General features: G+C 46.6%; 1 protein-coding gene across 4 annotated transcripts in view; it reads left to right on the forward strand.

Annotated features, from left to right (window-relative positions):
• PPARA (peroxisome proliferator activated receptor alpha) overlaps positions 1-18,209 on the forward strand; it is a 65,228-nt gene that overhangs the window by 37,974 nt on the left and 9,045 nt on the right. For all 4 annotated transcript variants that reach the window (XM_081594957.1, XM_081594959.1, XM_081594958.1 and 1 more), the window contains 4 exons: positions 5,869-6,029; positions 7,429-7,567; positions 8,480-8,682; positions 15,262-15,709. In XM_081594957.1, the coding sequence (XP_081451083.1) occupies positions 5,869-6,029; positions 7,429-7,567; positions 8,480-8,682; positions 15,262-15,709 (951 nt within the window). The remainder of the gene's footprint in view (positions 1-5,868; positions 6,030-7,428; positions 7,568-8,479; positions 8,683-15,261; positions 15,710-18,209) is intronic.

Consider the following 18,209-nt stretch of genomic DNA (forward strand, 5'->3'; position numbering starts at 1 on the left):
GAAAAACACAAAGAACTACTTCAGGCATCAGGCAAGGCAGATACAAAGCAGTGAAAGGTGGGGTCTAGTCTGGTAACCTCACTGGGAAAGAGGAAGTCACAGCAGAGCCCATCTCTCTGGGCAACTTGTAAGCCACCCCGGAGACTTCTCTGGCAGTCCAGTGGTTAGGACTCCATGCCTCCACTGCAGGGGACATGGGTTCAGTCCCTTGGTTGCAGAACTAAGATTCTTGAAGCCTTGCAGCATGCCCCCCCCCCCGCCGAAAAAAGCCACCCTGGGATAATGTGGTTTAGACTGCACCCTTGACTTAAAGGAGGCTCCTTTGGTGGTGGACTTGACTCCACTGTCCTTCTTGGCAGGAGTGGGCGTTGGGCTGGGACTGGAGGAGTCAGGATTGAACTGGCCGGGAGCGTGTGTGCGGCTTTCCCTGCCGATCGCGGATTATCCCGGCTCCCTTGGAATCGAGAAGGTTCTCCTGGCAGCGTCTGGTGGAAGGTCCCTGTTCCTCCACCTCCACGGCTCCCCTTGTGTCCAGGGCTTGCTCCCCCGCCGTCTTCTCCTGTGTCCCCGCCCCGGGAAGATGGTTTCCGAGACTGCGCGCTGACCTTCAGTGATGCTGGGAGAGAGGGGCTGGCGGCTGGCTGGCAGCCATGTTCACGGATAAACCCGGGTCGTGGAGAGCGCGGCTGAGAGCGCAAGAGCCCTGAACCCAGCGAGCCTATTGGGGAGGACGCTGCTTCACCTCACGCACAGGGGTCTGTGCTGCGGTGGTGTTTGTGACGGCGTGTGCACCATGGCAGAAAGGAAGAAAGGGGAGCCTACAGAAAGTGACCAGACACACGTCCTTGACTCGCAGCGACTGGCCGCTAAGGTGGTGGGTGTGTGGTCATCCATTTTTACTTCCCTCCAGTTCTCCTTATCATGGTTAATTAAACCTTTTGATCGTTTAGAACCATCTCGTAATCCGTAAAATCTTTGTCTCCTTGCTAGGTTTTCCATTGCTATTGTTACCAAGTCATTTGAGAGATAAAATGATTTCTTATTTGTAAATTCAATTTTTCATCCTTGTCTCTAATGGCTCCCTTGGTGATATTTCTAAGTTATGCAAATTGCAGATACGGGAGGACCCTCTATAAAATGTGTTCACGGTAAACTTCACACCTAGGAGGCTGGATGGGTGAGACTGTTTGCTCCACCAATCTGTATTTCCCGACCTACCCCCGATTTTTCTTAGCCAGCTTTATTGACAGAAAAACTTCACATATTCAAACAGTGCAGTCAGATGCGTGCACACACACACACACGGAGACTTGTGACACCGTCAGCACAATGAAATGGCAGGCCCGTCACCCTAAGGTTTACTTGTGCCCTTTTGTAACCCCCCAACACCTCCCTCCCTCCCAGAGTAACCACTGGGCTGCTTTCTGTCATCAGTCAGTTTGTATTTCCTAGAATTTTATATAAATGGAATCATACAGCGTGTTCTCTTTTTAGTCTAACTCCTTTCACTCAGCCAAGTTATCTTTAGATTCATCTGCATTGACAGCGTGTATCAACAGTTCATTTTTTAAAATTCCCTGTCTGGGTTTACCATGGTTTGTTTATCCATGTTGTTGGTAAACGTCCGGTTGTCTCCGGGTCTTGGCTGTTACAGATACAGCCGCTGGGAAGGTTCCTGTCCACGCCCGTGTGAACACGCTTCCGCTTCTCTTGGGTAAATGGGAGTAGAATGGATCATGTCCTTTCAGGTCCTGTGGTTAAGCTTTCTTAGACGGGACTGGAGCAGTGCTGATTCTGGAGGTAATTTGCCCCAGTTCCGAGGCAAAACCCTTTTGAGTGTTTTACCCAGGGTCCTAAGAATCTGAGATACTCCATACTGTTCCCTCCAAGCATTTGAGGTTGCTCTTGGAGTATCTTTTCTTTATCTTCTTTTTTTTTTTTTTGGCCACACCCCACGGCTTGCCAGGTCTTAGTTTTCCTGACCAAAGTTTGAACCCGAGCCCTGGCAGTAAAAGCCTGGGGTCCTAACCGCTGGATCACCAGGAAGTTCCCTGGAGTATCTTTCCTTTTAGGCTCTCTCAGCTGATGGAGCAGACACATATGTGTACATTCAAACCCAAATATGTACACATGTCTGTATTTCTATATACAGCTGTCTGTCTATGATGAAGTAATACGAGTTCAAACAAATGTCTGTACCTCCAATCCACCACCTCATGGACCACTCTAGCCTCCTCTTCTTATCTGTGAACTCACACTCCAACAGTATTCACCGTCCATCTAACCACCATCCATCCATCCATCCACCATCATTAAGTGAACATTTAGTTTTTCATTTCCAGTGTAGTGCCTTCTACTTCTGCTTCATTGACTACGCCAAAGCCTTTGACTGTGTGGATCACAACAAACTCTGGAAAATTCTTCAAGAGATGGGAATACCGGATCACCTGACCTTCTTCCTGAGAAACCTGCATGCAGATCAAGGAGCAACAGTTAGAACTGGACATGGAACAACAGACTGGTTCCAGATTGGGAAAGGAGTAAGGTGTTAACTAAAAGAATTAACACTGCTAGATATTGACACATGGTGCTAGAGAAGACTCTTGAGAGTCCCTTGAACAGCAAGGAGATGACACCACCCTTACGACAGAAAGCAGAGAGGAACTAAAGAGCCTCTTGATGAAGGTGAAAGAGGAGAGTGAAAAAGCTGGCTTAAAACTCAACATTCAGAAAACGAAGACCATAGCATCCGATCCCATCACTTCATGGCAAATAGATGGGGAAACAATGGAAACAGTGACAGACTATTTTCTTGGGCTCCAAAATCACTGCAGATGGTGACTGCAGCCGTGAAATTAAAACATGCTTGCTCCTTGGAAGAAAAGCTATGACAAAACTAGATAGCATATTGAAAAGCAGAGACATTACTTTGCCTACATCAAAGTTATGGTTTTTTCCAATAGCCATGTATGGATATGAGAGCTGGACAATAAAAAAGGCTGAGCACTGAAGAATCGATGCCTTCCAACTGTGGTGCTAGAGAAGACTCTTGAGAGTCCCTTGGACAGCAAGGATATCAAACCAGTCAATCCTAAAGGAAATCAGTCCTGAATATTGATTGGAAGGACTGATGCTAAAGCTGAAGCTCCAATACTTTGGCTACCTGATTCGAAGAACTGACTCATTGGAAAAGACCCTGATGCTGGGAAAGATTGAAGGCAGGAGGAAAAGGGGACGACAGAGGATGAGATGGTTGGACGGTATCACTGACTCGACGGACATGAGTCTGAGCAAGCTCCGGGAGTTGGTGATGGACAGGGAAGCCTGGCGTGCTGCAGTCCGTGGGGTCGCAAAGAGTCGGACACGACTGAGTGACAGAACAGCAAGTGTAGTGACATCAGAACTGCTCACCCAGAGCCCTGTGGGAAACAGCCTTATCAGCTGAGGACAGTGACCGGGTGCAGTTCCCTTTTCCTTTGGACTCACAGACTCCATGCGTTTCCAAGGTCATGTAGGCGAACATCGTCATCAAGGTTTCCTGCAAATCTTTCCCACCTTTGTGATATAGTTAGGTTTGTATAATTGCATTCTGTGTGCCATTCTGGGACCCCTGGACCTCCTCAGTTATTTTTGTTTATTTGCACACATTAAAGTTCACTCTGAACTGTAAAACTCTGTGGATTTTGACAAATAAATTAGGTCGTGTATTCACCATTATAATTTCACATGAATAGTCTCACCACTTGGAAAGCGCCGTGGTGCTTCACCTGTTCAACCCTGCCTCCCTCATCCCCATCCAGCCACGGACCTTTTACCACCTATAGCTCTGCCTTTCCCCAGATGTCAGATACTAAGAACCACATATGTAGCCTTTCGGAATTGACCTTACCTATTGAGGGGCCTCTTGGCCTCTTAATTTTTGGCAATTAAGAATAAAGCTGCTAGAGCACTGTCCGCAATCACCAAGACATGGAAACCTCCTAAACGTCCACCGACAGAGGAATGGGTAAAGAAGACGTGGTACATATGTACGTACAATGGACTATCACTCAGCCATTAAAAAAGAGGAAGTAATTTTTCATTTTTCTCAGCCATTTGGAGCAACATGGATGCAAGTGGAGATTATCATACTAAGTATGTCGTAAAGAGAGAGACCAATGTCATATGACATCACCTACGTGTGGAATCTAAAACGTGAGAAGAAATAAACATATTTACAAAACCGAGACACACAGACAGAGAACAAACTTATGGTTACCAAGGGGGAGGAGGGAATGATTGGGAGCTGGAACTAGCAAATGCAGACTAGTATGTGCGGGATGGATGAACGAGGTCCTACTGTATAGCACAGGGAGCCGTGTTCAATGTCCTGTGACAGACCGTGATGGAACGAGCTTATGGGTGTAACTGAGTCACTCTTCTGTACGGCAGCGATCAAACTCAGCATTGTAAATCAACTATACTTCAATAACAGTTTTTAAAAAGAATAAAGCTGCTGAAAACATTCACAGGTAGGTGTCTGTGTGGACACACATTTTCAAGTCACTTTTGTCAATATTGTTGTTGTTCAGTCGCTAAGTCTGGTCTGACTCTTTGCGACCCCATGGACTGCAGCACTCCAGGCTTCTTTGTCCTTCACTGTCTCCCAGACTTTGCTCAAACTCATGTCCATCAAGTCGGTGATGCCATCCAACCATCTTATCCTCTGTCGTCCCCTTCTCCTCCCGCTTTCAATCTTTCCCAGCATCAGTGCTTCTAATGAACATTCAGAGTTGGTTTCCTTTAGGATGGACTGGTTTGATCTCCTTGCTCCAAGGGACTCTCAAGAGTCTTCTCTAGCACCATGTGTCAATATCTAGCGGTGTTAATTCTTTTAAGATTGTTTTGCTTCATAAGAAACCACCTAACTGTCTTTCAAAGTGGCTACACCATTCTGGAATGAGAGCTTCTTTTCCTCCACTTCCTCACCAGCATTTGGTGGTGTCAGTTTTTCAGATTTTAGCCATTCTAATAGCTATGTAGTGATGTCTCGTTGTTTTAATTCAGTTTCCCAGTGACCAGTGATGGGGAGCATCTTTTCATGTTCTTGCTTGCTATCTGTGTGTCTTCTTCAGCCAGATATCGATTCGGATCTTTTGCCTGTTTTTAATTGAGTTTTTTAATTTCATTGCTGTCAAGTTGTAAGATTTGTTCGTGTAGTCTGGATGCAAGTCTGTTATTAGGTAAGTGTTTGCAAATAGCTTCTCCCAGTGTGTGGCTTGTCTTTTTCATTTTCTTAACAGTGTCTTTTGCAGAGCAGGAGTTTTTAATTTTAAGAAAGCCCAGCTTCTTTTTCTCTTGGATTGTGCTTTTCGGTTGCCCACATGGATTTTTATTGTCTTTCTGGTGCGATTTACTGAGTTAACAAGTACAAAAGGGCTGGAAGGGAGGATGCAAAAAAAGCAACAAGTTCTGTGTGGGACACGTTGATTTTTGGCAGTGAAGAATAAAGCTTCTATCAGCATTCGTGTGTATAGGCTGCTTGGGAAGTGGCCTTTTCAATGGGACCATGATTTGGTCCATTTTGTTTTGATTTTTATGGGCTAAAGAGTATAGTTTTGATTTTTGTTTTTTGTTTTTGTTGGGGAGCCCCTGGATGGGGAAGCTTCCAGATGTCCCCGCCCTGGTCGTTGTGGGAGGGCCGGGCCAGGGCTGACACAGGAAAGGAGCCCTACCCACCAGCTGACGCCTCCCCGGTGAAAGCCCAGGGCAGTGGGGTGGGGGGAGTTGGGGGGTGGGGTTAGGCGGGGATCAGATCCTCAGAAGGCTGGTCTGGATGTTGGATGGTGAGAGCATGGAAGTTCATACACTTTCCCCTTCTTTTCCTAGACACCCTGTCCCCAGCCTCAAGCCCCTCGTCTGTCTCCTACCCCGCGGTCCCTGGCAGCGCCGAGGAGTCATCCAGTATCGCCCTGAACATCGAGTGTAGGATCTGTGGGGACAAAGCCTCTGGCTACCACTACGGCGTCCACGCATGTGAGGGCTGCAAGGTACGGGGACCCTGGATGCGGAGAAAAGTGGCCTTTCAGGGACCACGTGTGGTTCCCTTTATTTTATATACAAATGTCTGTCATTAGTAAGAAAGATCTGCTAAAGGGCGTCCCTGGTGGCTCAGTGGTAAAGAATCCACCTGCAGTGCAGGAGCCGCAGGTGACTCGGGCTCAATCCCTGGGTTGCGAAGATCCCCTAGAGAAGGGAATGGCAACCCGCGCCAGTATTCTTGCATGGAAAATCCCACGGACAAGAAGAGCCTGGCGGGCTGCAGTCCATGGGGTGGCAAAGAGTCAGACACGACTGAAGTGACTTAGCACAAGCACGTTAAGTTGTAGATCAGAAACTGACCCCAGCAGCAGGTTCATTTCTCTCTAAGCCTGTGGCGTATTGCTGGGCTGCCTTTTATACAAGATGTAGCAGGTGTGCTGTTTGAAAGAGAATGAACCACGTTGAGGCTGCTCCCTTCACAGGGACGCGAAGTCAGAGAGCTTCGGCGTACATTCTCTCTCCACCGTCCTCAGAAGGCCACAGAGGGCAGTGGTCCTCACGACCATCAGCGACATCAGGACCCTGCGGCACGTGCTGGCCGATGGCCAGACCCCGGGCCGAGTCCCCCCAGCTGGTGCGGCCCGCCCTGCAGCCTGTCCTTCGTGCCGGGAGCCCGTCCACCCAAACCGCGGGCCCCGCGCGGGGGTCTTGCTCCTTGCAAAGCTGTCTTTCCCCTGGGCCGTGACCTAGTCACATTGTTTACTTTGGGTTTTTTTAAAGTTGTTTCTCACTGGGTTAAGTTTAAGATGGTTTTATAAAGCAAGAAAGTTATTTACAACCAACTGGCCTCCCTTTATTATATAATCTTTATCTTTTAGAGAGTTTATGTTCTCCCACAAAAATGCTTAGAACATTTTCATCACCCATATGGACCTGTTCTCTGAAAAGAGAAAGTCGCATTTGTAGCAGCCTTAGCTGGGTGGAGTCACTCTTTGGGAGACTGTGTGGCTTCCCAGGTGAGGACGTATTGGTATCACTTTGAATTTTGCCTCATTTTCTTACTTTTCCTTTTCCATGTAATGAAATTTCAAATTTTCAACTTGCCTCAATTATATCAGACTTTTTTAAAAAAAAATTAAGAACTTTATTTATTTATTTGCCATGCTGTGCTGCACGTGGGGTCTGATTCCCCAGCCAGGGGTCGAGCCCGGGCCCCTGCACTGGGAGCGCAGAGTCTTAACCACGGGGCCGCCAGGGAAGTCCCTGCATCGGGCTTTTTAGATGAACCATTTCTCTCCATTTAGTTCATCTTAAAAGAGACAATAGATGAAGCAAAAGCGTGAATAAAGGAATGACACTGATTTGTCAGTGGTCCTATTCTTTAACAAACTGTATGTTTATCTGCAGGGTTTCTTTAGGAGAACAATTCGGCTGAAGCTGGTCTATGACAAATGTGACCGCAGTTGCAAGATTCAGAAAAAGAATCGGAATAAGTGCCAATACTGTCGTTTCCACAAGTGCCTTTCAGTCGGGATGTCCCATAACGGTAGGTAAGGTTGTCTCTCAAAGTTTACCCACCCGTGCCTCCGTCTGCCTCCCTTGTGGGCTTGGAACGCACTGTACTTTGAATGAATGTGCTGCAGCATTTAATACTCAGGTCATTTTGTAACACAAGAGCCTAAGAAAGTAAGTCTCAAAGAGCAGAGATCCAGTAGAGCCCTTGGAATTATGGTTAGAAACTTCAAATGGTGAAACTTGGATATAAGATTTTGCAACCAATTGGAAATCACAGAGATAATGTTTATATCATATATATGAAGTATGTGCCATTTCAAACATTGTACCATATTATAAGTTTAATTACATTCAGTCATACTCTTATTTTAATATTTTTTTTTTGGCCAAGCCATGTGGTATGTGGGATCCTTTCCCAACCAGGGATCAAACCCACACCCCCTGCATTGGAAACGTGGAGTCCTAACCACTGGGCCGCCAGGGAAGGCCCCCTACTCTTATTTTAAAACATACCAATTACTACCTGAAAGTAAGTTTAAAATACTATTTGTAAGAGTTGCATGTCTATCTTCTGAAAAAGAAATAGGTAATAGTTGCCTTCTTCTGAGGCTCACTTTCATCCTCTTTATTGAAAGGGGCAATTATATACGTCAGGACAGGAAGTGACCTTGAGCCCGTCCTATTGATGAAGTGAGCAATGGCGCTGATTTTTATTTTGACCTTTTTGTTTTAAAAGTCTAGGATATATGGAGTTTGAGTTGTCTGTTCACCTCTCCAAGGGAGAAAGCTGAGCAGTGGAGAAGTGTGTTCTAACTTCCTGGTAATGTTCACCCACAGTTTAACCCGTGGTGTGAACTTTCCATGCAGCTGTTAGTCATCACTCCCCATTATGTCCTTCATTTCTCTGTTTTCCATGATTCCGTGTCTCCCCTCTGACCCCCAGCGATTCGTTTTGGACGAATGCCAAGATCTGAAAAAGCAAAATTGAAAGCAGAAATCCTTACATGTGAACATGACCTAGAAGATTCCGAAACCGCAGATCTCAAGTCTCTGGCCAAGAGGATTTATGAGGCCTACTTGAAGAACTTCAACATGAACAAGGTCAAGGCCCGGGTCATCCTTGCCGGGAAGGCCAACAACAATCCGGTGGGTGCTCCGTTCTGTTTGTGACAGTCTGACGGGCTCCCTGGGCAACCTGTCAGCTAGAGTCGTAGCAGAGGGTGGAGGAAGTATGTTCTGAACTTTGAGAAAATATTTATTCCCAAGGCAAACGACAGACAATGCAATGGCAACATTTTCGTTCAGAGACTATGAAACTCAGCCTGACAGCAATTCCCGTCCATTTGATCCACCTCAAAGCTCCCAGCAACCAAGTTAGTATAATGGCTGTGTAATTAATGTGCCCCAAAACTCTGTTTAATAGTTTACCAGATTCTAGAGCTGTATAAGTGATTTTTTTTAATCCCAGAAAATGAAACCATTCCCTTCCGACTCAGAACGTACCCTTGTATCCTTGCTCCTAAAAATGTACCCTCCGCTCTCCAGGGGGCCCCTCCCTACCCACCCCTCATCTTCCTTTTCTCCAGTGAGAAGCAAATGACGTCTATGGGCTTAGAAGTGGTCCTTTTGTTTTCAGCAACTTTATTTTTACTGTCTGCTGGACCGTTCTGGACCTTCTTGGGAGCAACTAAGAATGCCCCTTGTGGGCGCCAACACTTGCCTGCCCAGCCTAGTGCCACCCGACCCCACCCGGCCCCCACCCCACAGTGAGCCAAGCCTTTGTCTCCGTTACAGGACTGATCTCAGAGTGGCCTTCAAAGCAGGGGATGGCCCAAGGTTGGCAAATCAAGACATTCTGCCTCTTTCCTATGAGCGTGGTGGAGCAGGTTTAATTTGTACTAATGAGTAGCTTGAAGCCATCCCTATTGGGAATTACAAGCTGGAACTTTTAGTCACAGGAAAATAAAGCATTTCACAAGCTGCTTACTTTCATGAACACACCCAGCCTCTTTCTTACTGAGTCTTTTCATTCTTTGGTGATTTCTCCAGTGAAATAGGCTGAGGCACTTTAGAAGGGTTCGAGTGAACTCTTGTTAAATTGGTAAAGCTGCACCCACGCTGGGCCAGCACAGACTCAATCCTTTCCATATCACAGGGGTAAAAGCAAAGTAACCTTTTACCTTTGAATTTCTATCCTGGAAATGATGGGTATAGCCCCAAGTTGTTGTTGTTCAGTCGCTAAATCATGTCTGACTCTTTGCGACCCCGTGGACTGCAGCACACCAGGCTTCCCTGTCCTTCACTATCTCCCGGAGTTTGCTCACTCATGTCCATTGAGTCGGTGATGCCATCCAACCATCTCATCCTCTGTCATCCACTTCTCCTCCCACCTTCAGTCTTTCCTAGCATCAGGGTCTTTTCCAGTAAGTCGGCTCTTCCCATCAGGTGGCCAAAGTATTATAACTTCAGCCTCAGTATCAGTCCTTCCAATGAACAGCCAGGGTTGATTTCCTTTAGGATTGACTGGTTTGATCTTGCAGTCCAAATCTTTTATCTCTTTGAATCTTCTGAGATGTTGCTGAGATCTTCTACTTCTCCCTTGGGTTTTCAGAATGTAAAGCAAACTTAAAAGTCATCTTTAAAGAGCTGACTCATTGGAAAAGACCCTGATGCTGGGAAAGATTGAGGGCAGGAGGAGAAGGGGACGACAGAGGATGAGATGGTTGGATGGCATCACCGATTCAATGGACATGGGTTTGGGTGGACTCCGGGAGTTGGTGATGGACAGGGAGGTCTGGCGTGCTGCAGTTCGTGGGGTCCCAAAGAGTCGGACACAACTGAGTGACTGAACTGAACTCTGAGCCAAACACTTTTGTTTAATATTAACTTGATTTCCATAGACTATCTTTCCCATACCCCACTGAGGTCCACACTCCAAGGAGGAGCCCGTCACCCGAGGCCAGTGTGGAAACCTGGACAGCTGAGGCCTGTCACACAGTGACCTGGGGAGAGGAATCTGTGTTTTGGCCTTAAGGAAATAAATAATAGACAAGTAGTCTAGGACTGGGCTTCACTGGATGGGAAAAATGGAGTTCAGGGTACCGCTAAGGGTCCGTGGCTTGCTTCTGCCCCCACCTCCAAACCACAGCATCACGGGTACCGGTTTGAAAGGGAGTGTCCAGGGGACAGTCACTGCCTTTGATGACCTTGTTTGCTCCAAGGTGGGCTCACTGCCCACCCCGTGCCTGCATACATGGAGACGTGGCCCTTCCCCTGTCTCCCTGGCCTGCCCAGCACACGCCAGAGCTTGGAGCATCCAGCTCGGGGCCGCAGTCTCTGCTACTCCATCTGTGCTCAGACAGAGGCAGAGCTGCCCAGGTGGGTTTTGGACTGACACCCCCTCACACCACACCCTGGAGTCTGACCTGCTATGGTACTTGGAAATATTATACTTATAACTTCAGTTGTCAGTAGGCTGAAAAACATACTGTTTTATACCGTATCGAGAAACGTGTAGTAAAACCTCATCAAGGGCTTATTAGATAACATCATCCAAAGCAATTCTACCAAATAACTCACAATTAGATTTCTCCTAAAAGATGGCACTGCCTAAATTTTCACAGAAAATGCTCTTTGAATGTGTTTCAGAAATGAGCTCTTATAAGGAACATCATTAACACACATAGAACACTTCAGGTGTGAGCAAAAAAAATATATGTATCAGTGAGGGGAGCCTTCTGGACTTGGCCTGGAGTGATTTGGGTGGCTGCTTCCCAGGTGGCAATAGTGGTGAAGAAGCCCCCTGCCCATGCAGGAGACCTGAAGGGACGAGGGTTCGATCCCTGGGTCAGGAAGGTCTCCTGGGGGAGGGCATGTCGACCCACTCCAGTATTTGAGCCTGGAGAATTCCTTGGACCGAGGAGCCTGGCGGGCTCCACTCCATAGGATGCAAAGAGTCGGACATGACTGAAGGGACTTAGCACGCGTGCACTCACAGTTCCGAGGGGAAAGTGGGCAGCTCTCTGCCTTGTACTGTTTAAACTTTTTTCTTCATTGGTTTGAAATGACCACTGTAACCTCAGATATATTCATATTCAAGCTTGAGTAGAAAAGGCACATTCCAAAGTTAAATGAAAGCTTCCAGGACTTCTAAAATAGTCTAATGGAGAATATTTCTCAATAAAGTTTGGCAAACTTTCAAGGGTCTTACTCTACAATTTCTTTTTGGCTGTAATAAACATGATTTCAAATGTTAGCACTTGTTTTGAGTCCAAATGGTTTCTAATTTTGCCTGTTAATGAGGCCTGCCTTCGAAAACCCAACTGATAATTTTATAAAAATGAAATACTTGTTACGATCGAAGTCTTTGTCTATGAGAGAATGTTTCACGTAAAACTAGTCCGGGGCCGGCATCCTGGGAGAGTGTCCTGTCCACACCGCCCCCCTCTTAGAGGGCCCTGTGCTGCGGTTTCATGCTGTATGTCACTGTCTTGAAAGTCTTAACCGCTTCTAAGCGATTGGCATGTTGCCCTGGGCCCTGAAAATTATGTAGCCAGTCTGTGCTAGTCCTATGAAATGTCCTACCAATAACAATAATAGGCATTGTGCTGTCAAACACTGGAAACCACTGCTTACGCTAACCCATTTCTTTTTTTTTTTAATAAATTTTTTTAGCAGGTGATATCTTTTTTAAAAAATATTTATTTGGGTGCATCAGGTCTTAGTTGAGACATGAGATCTCTCGTTGTGGTGCACAGACTCTCTAGTTTGGGCTCAGCGGTGTGGGATGTGGGGTCTTAGTTCCCCGACCAGAGATTGAACTGGCGTCCCCTGCATTGCAAGGCCTTACCCTTTGGACCACCAAGGAAGTCACTAACCCCATTCTTAAAGACCGACGGTACACTCATTATGGTAAAGACGCCGGCAGGCTCTAACTTCATTTAGCTCTGTGTTTTTCCAGTTTTTTTTTTAACAACAAAACTCGTTTGTTAAAAAATTCATTGAACATTTTTATTTCTGATGAATGTGCTTTTAAAAAGCCAGTGATCTGCATAAAGTCAAGGTGGCCTTATATTGTATTTTCTGCAATTGAGGGAACACTGCCATCTATTCTTTAAAAATATTTTTGTAGTCCACTTTAAATCCAAGCTCCAACTTCAGAGAAACTGCCCTCAAACTTCCCCCCCAAAAGGTCAACCTGGCCTGCTTTTAAAGTCTTTGGAAGAAGATAGTTTTAGTCTTTCTCCATCAAACTTGAGATCATTAGAAATTTGGCTTTAAGTTTTATATTCAGAATGTTTGCAGTCCTTCGCAAATAATTTAAAAAACACCCCCTTGCCTCAGATGCAAAATCAGATCTTTTTTTTTTTTTGGTCCAACACTATGTTGCTAGTTCTAATTCTGTTTAGGCATTTCAAAGACAGTGCGTCAGATTACCCCAGCACCTCCGCCTCTGTGCCAGGTACACCCCACAGGTGCCCTGCAGGTGGCTCGTCCCGATGCTCGTGAGCCCAGAAAGGGCACTCGTCACGCTGTGGGGCCCGGAGGCGTCATCAGTGACGTCATCTGCCCACTTGCAGAGTGGTTCTTAAAATCACCAGGCTGGTGGCTGGTGCTCGTCCACTCAGGGTTTGTCCAGCGGGGACTGAACATAAAGCGCCAGCCCGCTCCATCACCGGCCTGGAGAAGAGTCAGAGAGCTCCCTCGGAGCCTGCCGTTTCTTCCGCTCCGCACAAAAATCTGGCTGTGTTTCGCCTGCAGTGTGATCTGTGCCCATTTTCCCCAGCCCCACCGGACACACCGTCTCTTCCGAGCACACTGGCTCCAGATCCGTGGCCCAGCATCTGCTCTGTCCTCCACTGGGTGTTAGCCGCTCAGTCGTGACCGACTCTTTGCAGCCCCATGGACTGACGCCCCCCAAGCTCCTCTGTCCATGGGGTTTCCAGGCAAGAACACTGGAGTGGGTTGCCATTCCCTCTTCCAGGTGATCTTCCCGGCCCAGGGATCGAACCCAGGTGTCCCGCATTCAAGGCAGATTCTTTACCATCTGAGATACCGGGGAAGCCCATTAAAGCTTTATAAAATGATAGGACCAGTGGGTTTAGATGCACATGGTAAGGCCACGTTTAGGGAGCTGCCACAAGCATTTGGAGATTGTGGAGACTGTCTCAGAATGTGGAGCAGTGCTGGGGAGATTTCAGTCTCCTGCACCAGGAGAGGGGGTCCTGCGAGGCTTTCCGGTTTATCCCCTGAGAGCAAGGGTTTAACAGTGCTTGTTCGTTTACTTCTACACAGATGCCAACTTTCTGAGTTACATTTATTTACATGCGAAATTTATTCATTCAACAGTCAGTGTTGGATAAGGATGGTTTTCTCTAACATTCATAAAATGGAAAAACTAAGAATTACTCTATGAATAATTTCCCTGGAGGAGGGCATGGCAACCCACTCCAGTATTCTTGCCTGGAGAATCCCATGGACAAGAGGAGCCTGGCGGGCTATGGTCCATGGGATCGCAAAGAGCCAGATATGACTGTACCGACTTAGCGCTCACGCACGCACGTATGAATAACTTAGCAAATGAAAGTGAAGTCACTCAGTCGCGTCCAACTGTTTGCAACCCCATGGACTGTAGCCCACCAGGCTCCTTCATCCATGGGATTTTCCAGGCAAGAATACTGGAGTGGGTTGCCATTTCCCTCTCCAAGGGATCTTTCCGACCCAGGGATCAAACCTGGGTCTTCTGCATTGCAGGCAGACTCTTTACCATCTGAGCCACCAGGGAATCCCAATTTACCAAAGTTCATAATTAAAATAGCACATATTCCCCGTTGATCAGTGACTATGATCATTTCATTTATTTTATCACTTTTCATTGATTTAAATGACTTTCCCAAAATAAATACTAAGATTTGTTCTTTTAGAGTCTCTGAAATAAATGAACCATTATTGTTTATAGCTCAGGGCTTCCCTTGTAGCTAAGTTGGTGAAGAATTTGCCTGCAATGCAGGAGACCTGGGTTCGATTCCTGGGTGGGAAGATCCCCTGGAGAAGGAAATGACTACCCACTCCAGTATTCTTGCCTGGAGAATCCCATGGACAGAGGAGCCTGGTGGGCTACAGTCCATGGGGTCGCAAGAGTCAGGCATGACTTAGCAACTAAACCACTAAACCACCAAACCACCACCATCATTGTTTATAGAAAAAAAGAATTATTGTAATGACTTGCTATTGCAGTAGTATTTGGGAATCCAGAGAAAATTATCAAATATTTAGAGTGGTTTGCTAATATTCTCTTTCTTGTGAGCTTTATTGCCAAAATCAGTACTTTACTTTGTTACTGTTGCGGTGCTGCAAGGCATGCGGGATCTTAGTTCCCTGACCAGGGACTGAACCCTGGCCCAAAGCAGTGGAATCACGGAATCCTAACCACTGGACTGCCAGGGAAGTCCTTCACTTCCTTAGTAGTGAAATCCCCACCCAGTTTCAGGCGATGCTGACGACTCTCTTACTGATGTGTATTGTCCTCTATTAAATAAATGTCTTTTTGTCCCAAACTAATTTTGAGGTTGTTTAAGGATGAGAACTGTGTTTTGTACATACTTTGATTCTCAGGTGGCTGAAATACAGTGGCTTTCATTCGCAGGTGGCTTCATCAGTTTCATGATAATTAAGAAGACAGCTTGTCACTAGTCACCCAACTTATTCTGGCGTCTTTGTTTCCAGCCTTTTGTCATCCACGACATGGAGACGCTGTGCATGGCCGAGAAGACCCTGGTGGCCAAGCTGGTGGCCAACGGCATCCAGAACAAGGAGGCGGAAGTCCGCATTTTCCACTGCTGCCAGTGCACGTCCGTGGAGACCGTCACCGAGCTCACAGAGTTCGCCAAGTCCATCCCGGGGTTTGCAAACTTGGACTTGAATGACCAAGTCACTCTGCTGAAGTATGGAGTTTACGAAGCCATATTTGCGATGCTGTCTTCTGTGATGAATAAAGACGGGATGTTGGTAGCCTATGGGAATGGCTTCATAACCCGTGAATTCCTTAAAAGCCTAAGAAAACCCTTCTGTGATATCATGGAGCCCAAGTTCGACTTTGCAATGAAGTTCAATGCGCTGGAGCTGGACGACAGTGATATCTCCCTCTTTGTGGCTGCTATCATTTGCTGCGGAGGTAAGTCACTGATTTCCCGTCGGTGCCAGGGCACTTACCGCCTCCTGTCTCGAGAACCTGGCAGTGGTAAATCCGATGTGAGTGGGATGGAGCCACCGATAGGGGGAGGTGGGGAGGGCGTCCGAGCTCCCACAGTGACACTAACCAGGACTCAGTGAGAGTGAGATCAGTGTCGGATCATGTTGTAGCAAAGGTAATTTTTTCTGTTCCAGAGCTTTAACTTTTTATTTTTAACAGTTCTTATTTTATACTGGAGTATAGTTGGTTTATAGTGTTGTTAGTTTCAGGTGTATGGCGCAGTGATTCAGATACACATACACATATGTCTATTCTTTTTCAGATTATTTTCCCATTTAGGTAGTTATAGAATAAGAGTCCCCTGTGTGCACAGTAGGTCTCTGTTGATTATGTTATGATTATTTTGTGTATTTTATGTATTATTTTATGTATGTATGATTATTGTATTATTTTATGTATGAGTGTGTCTATGTTAATCCCAAACTTCATATTACTTTACATAAAACACATCATCCGCCTACCAAACAGGAGATGTGGGTTCAATCCCTGGGTCAGGAAGGTCCCATAGAGAAGGAACTGGCAACCCAGAGGAGCCTCCTGGGCTGCAGTTCATGGGGTCCAGACGCGGCGGGCACGACCGAGTGACTGAGGGACGAGACAACAGCACATCTGTAAAGTGGTGATTGTCCCCTTGGCAGCTACATAGATACATATTTTATTTATAACAGGATGTAATATATCAGGGCTCTCTTGGTGGCTCAGACAGTAAAGAATCTGCCTGTAATGCAGGAGACCTGGGTTCGATCCCTGGGTCAGGAAGATGTCCTGGAAAAGGGAATGGCAACCCCCTCAATTAATAAAATATATTAGGTGGCACTTTCCTGGTGGCTCAGTGGTAAAGAATCCATTTGTCAATGCAGGAGATGCAGGTTTGATCCCTCGGTTGGGAAAATTCCCTGGAGAAGGAAATGGCAACCCACGCCACTATTCTTGCCTGGGAAATCCCATGGACAGAGGAGCCTGGCGAGCTATAGTCCATGGGGTTGCAAAGAGTAAGGCATGACTGAGTGACTAAACAACAACAAAATATATTAGGTATCATTAATAATTAAAATTTAGTGATATCTATTATTATCATGGGCTTCCCTTGTGGCTCAGCTGGTAAAGAATCCGCCTGCAATGCGGGAGACCTGGGTTTTATCCCTGGGTTGGGAAGATCCCCTGGAAAAGGGAAAGGCTACCCACTTCAGGATTCTGGCCTGGAGAATTCCATGGACTGTATAGTCCATGGGGTCACACTGAGTCAGACACGACCGAGCGACTTTCACTTTCATTATTATCATAACCACTATTATATATCAGATATAATCGTAGTAATGGTACTACGTTATAACAACACCATCATATTCAGTCAGCCCTCCATACTCGTCGGTTCTGCACCTGCAGAGTCAATCGTGGATGGAAAACATGCAGAAAAAAATTCCAGAAGGTTCCAAAAAACAAAACTTCAATTTGCCACACACTGGCAACTGTTCACATACTGTTTACACTGCCTGAGGCATTACAGGTGGTCTAGCGGTGATGTAATATGTTTGGGAGGATGTGTACGGGTTATGTGCCGTTCTATGTAAGGGGCTTGAACTTTCAGGGATTTGGGTGTTTCAGTTCAGTTCAGTTCAGTTGCTCAGTCATGTCCAACTCTTTGCGACCCCATGAGTCGCAGCACGCCAGGCCTCCCTGTCCGTCACCAGCTCCCGGAGTTTACCCAAACTCATGTCCATTGAGTCGGTGATGCCATCCAACCATCTCATCCTCTGTCATCCCCTTCCCCAGCCTTCAATCTTTCCCAGCATCAGGGTCTTTTCAAATGAGTCAGCTCTTCACATCAGGTGGCCAAAGTATTGGAATTTCAGCTTCAACATCAGTCCTTCCAATGAACACCCAAGACTGATCTCCTTTAGGATGGACTGGTTGGATCTCCTAGCAGTCCAAGGGACACTCAAGGGGTCCTGGAACAATCCCCACAGATACTGTGGGATGACCGTGTTATAACTGTTATTATAATCTTGTGTCCACGTTGCAGACAGTATTCTATAAAGTGCCATGCGGATGTTATTCCAGTTGCTGTCTGTATTGGTGTACTTATGCAATTTCATAATGAAAAACATAAGTAGTTAGCTAACAGGTACGACTGCACAGTATGCTTTGCCAGAGGAAATGGATTCCAGTGAAGGAAAACCTGGGCCTCTGTGCGGGGAGCTGGCTCTGCAGATTTTTGGCTCAGACTTGCGTTCCTTTAAATAGCCCTATCCTGGGTCTTAGAAGGTCATCCCTCTACTGTAAACTCAGCTGGCCCAACCCAGCCACGAGGGAGGCCCACGGGGCCACTGCTGCCTGAAGCTGCAGTGCCCGCTGTGAGTCCCTCACTCTCGGAAATGAGGCTGGCCGCAGCGGCCCCGACTCCAGACACGGAGCTGGGTGA

This window comes from Giraffa tippelskirchi, chromosome 4, assembly GCF_054371585.1.
Source record: "Giraffa tippelskirchi isolate mGirTip1 chromosome 4, T2T-mGirTip1v1.2.pri, whole genome shotgun sequence".
NCBI classification, from domain to species: Eukaryota; Metazoa; Chordata; class Mammalia; order Artiodactyla; family Giraffidae; genus Giraffa; species Giraffa tippelskirchi.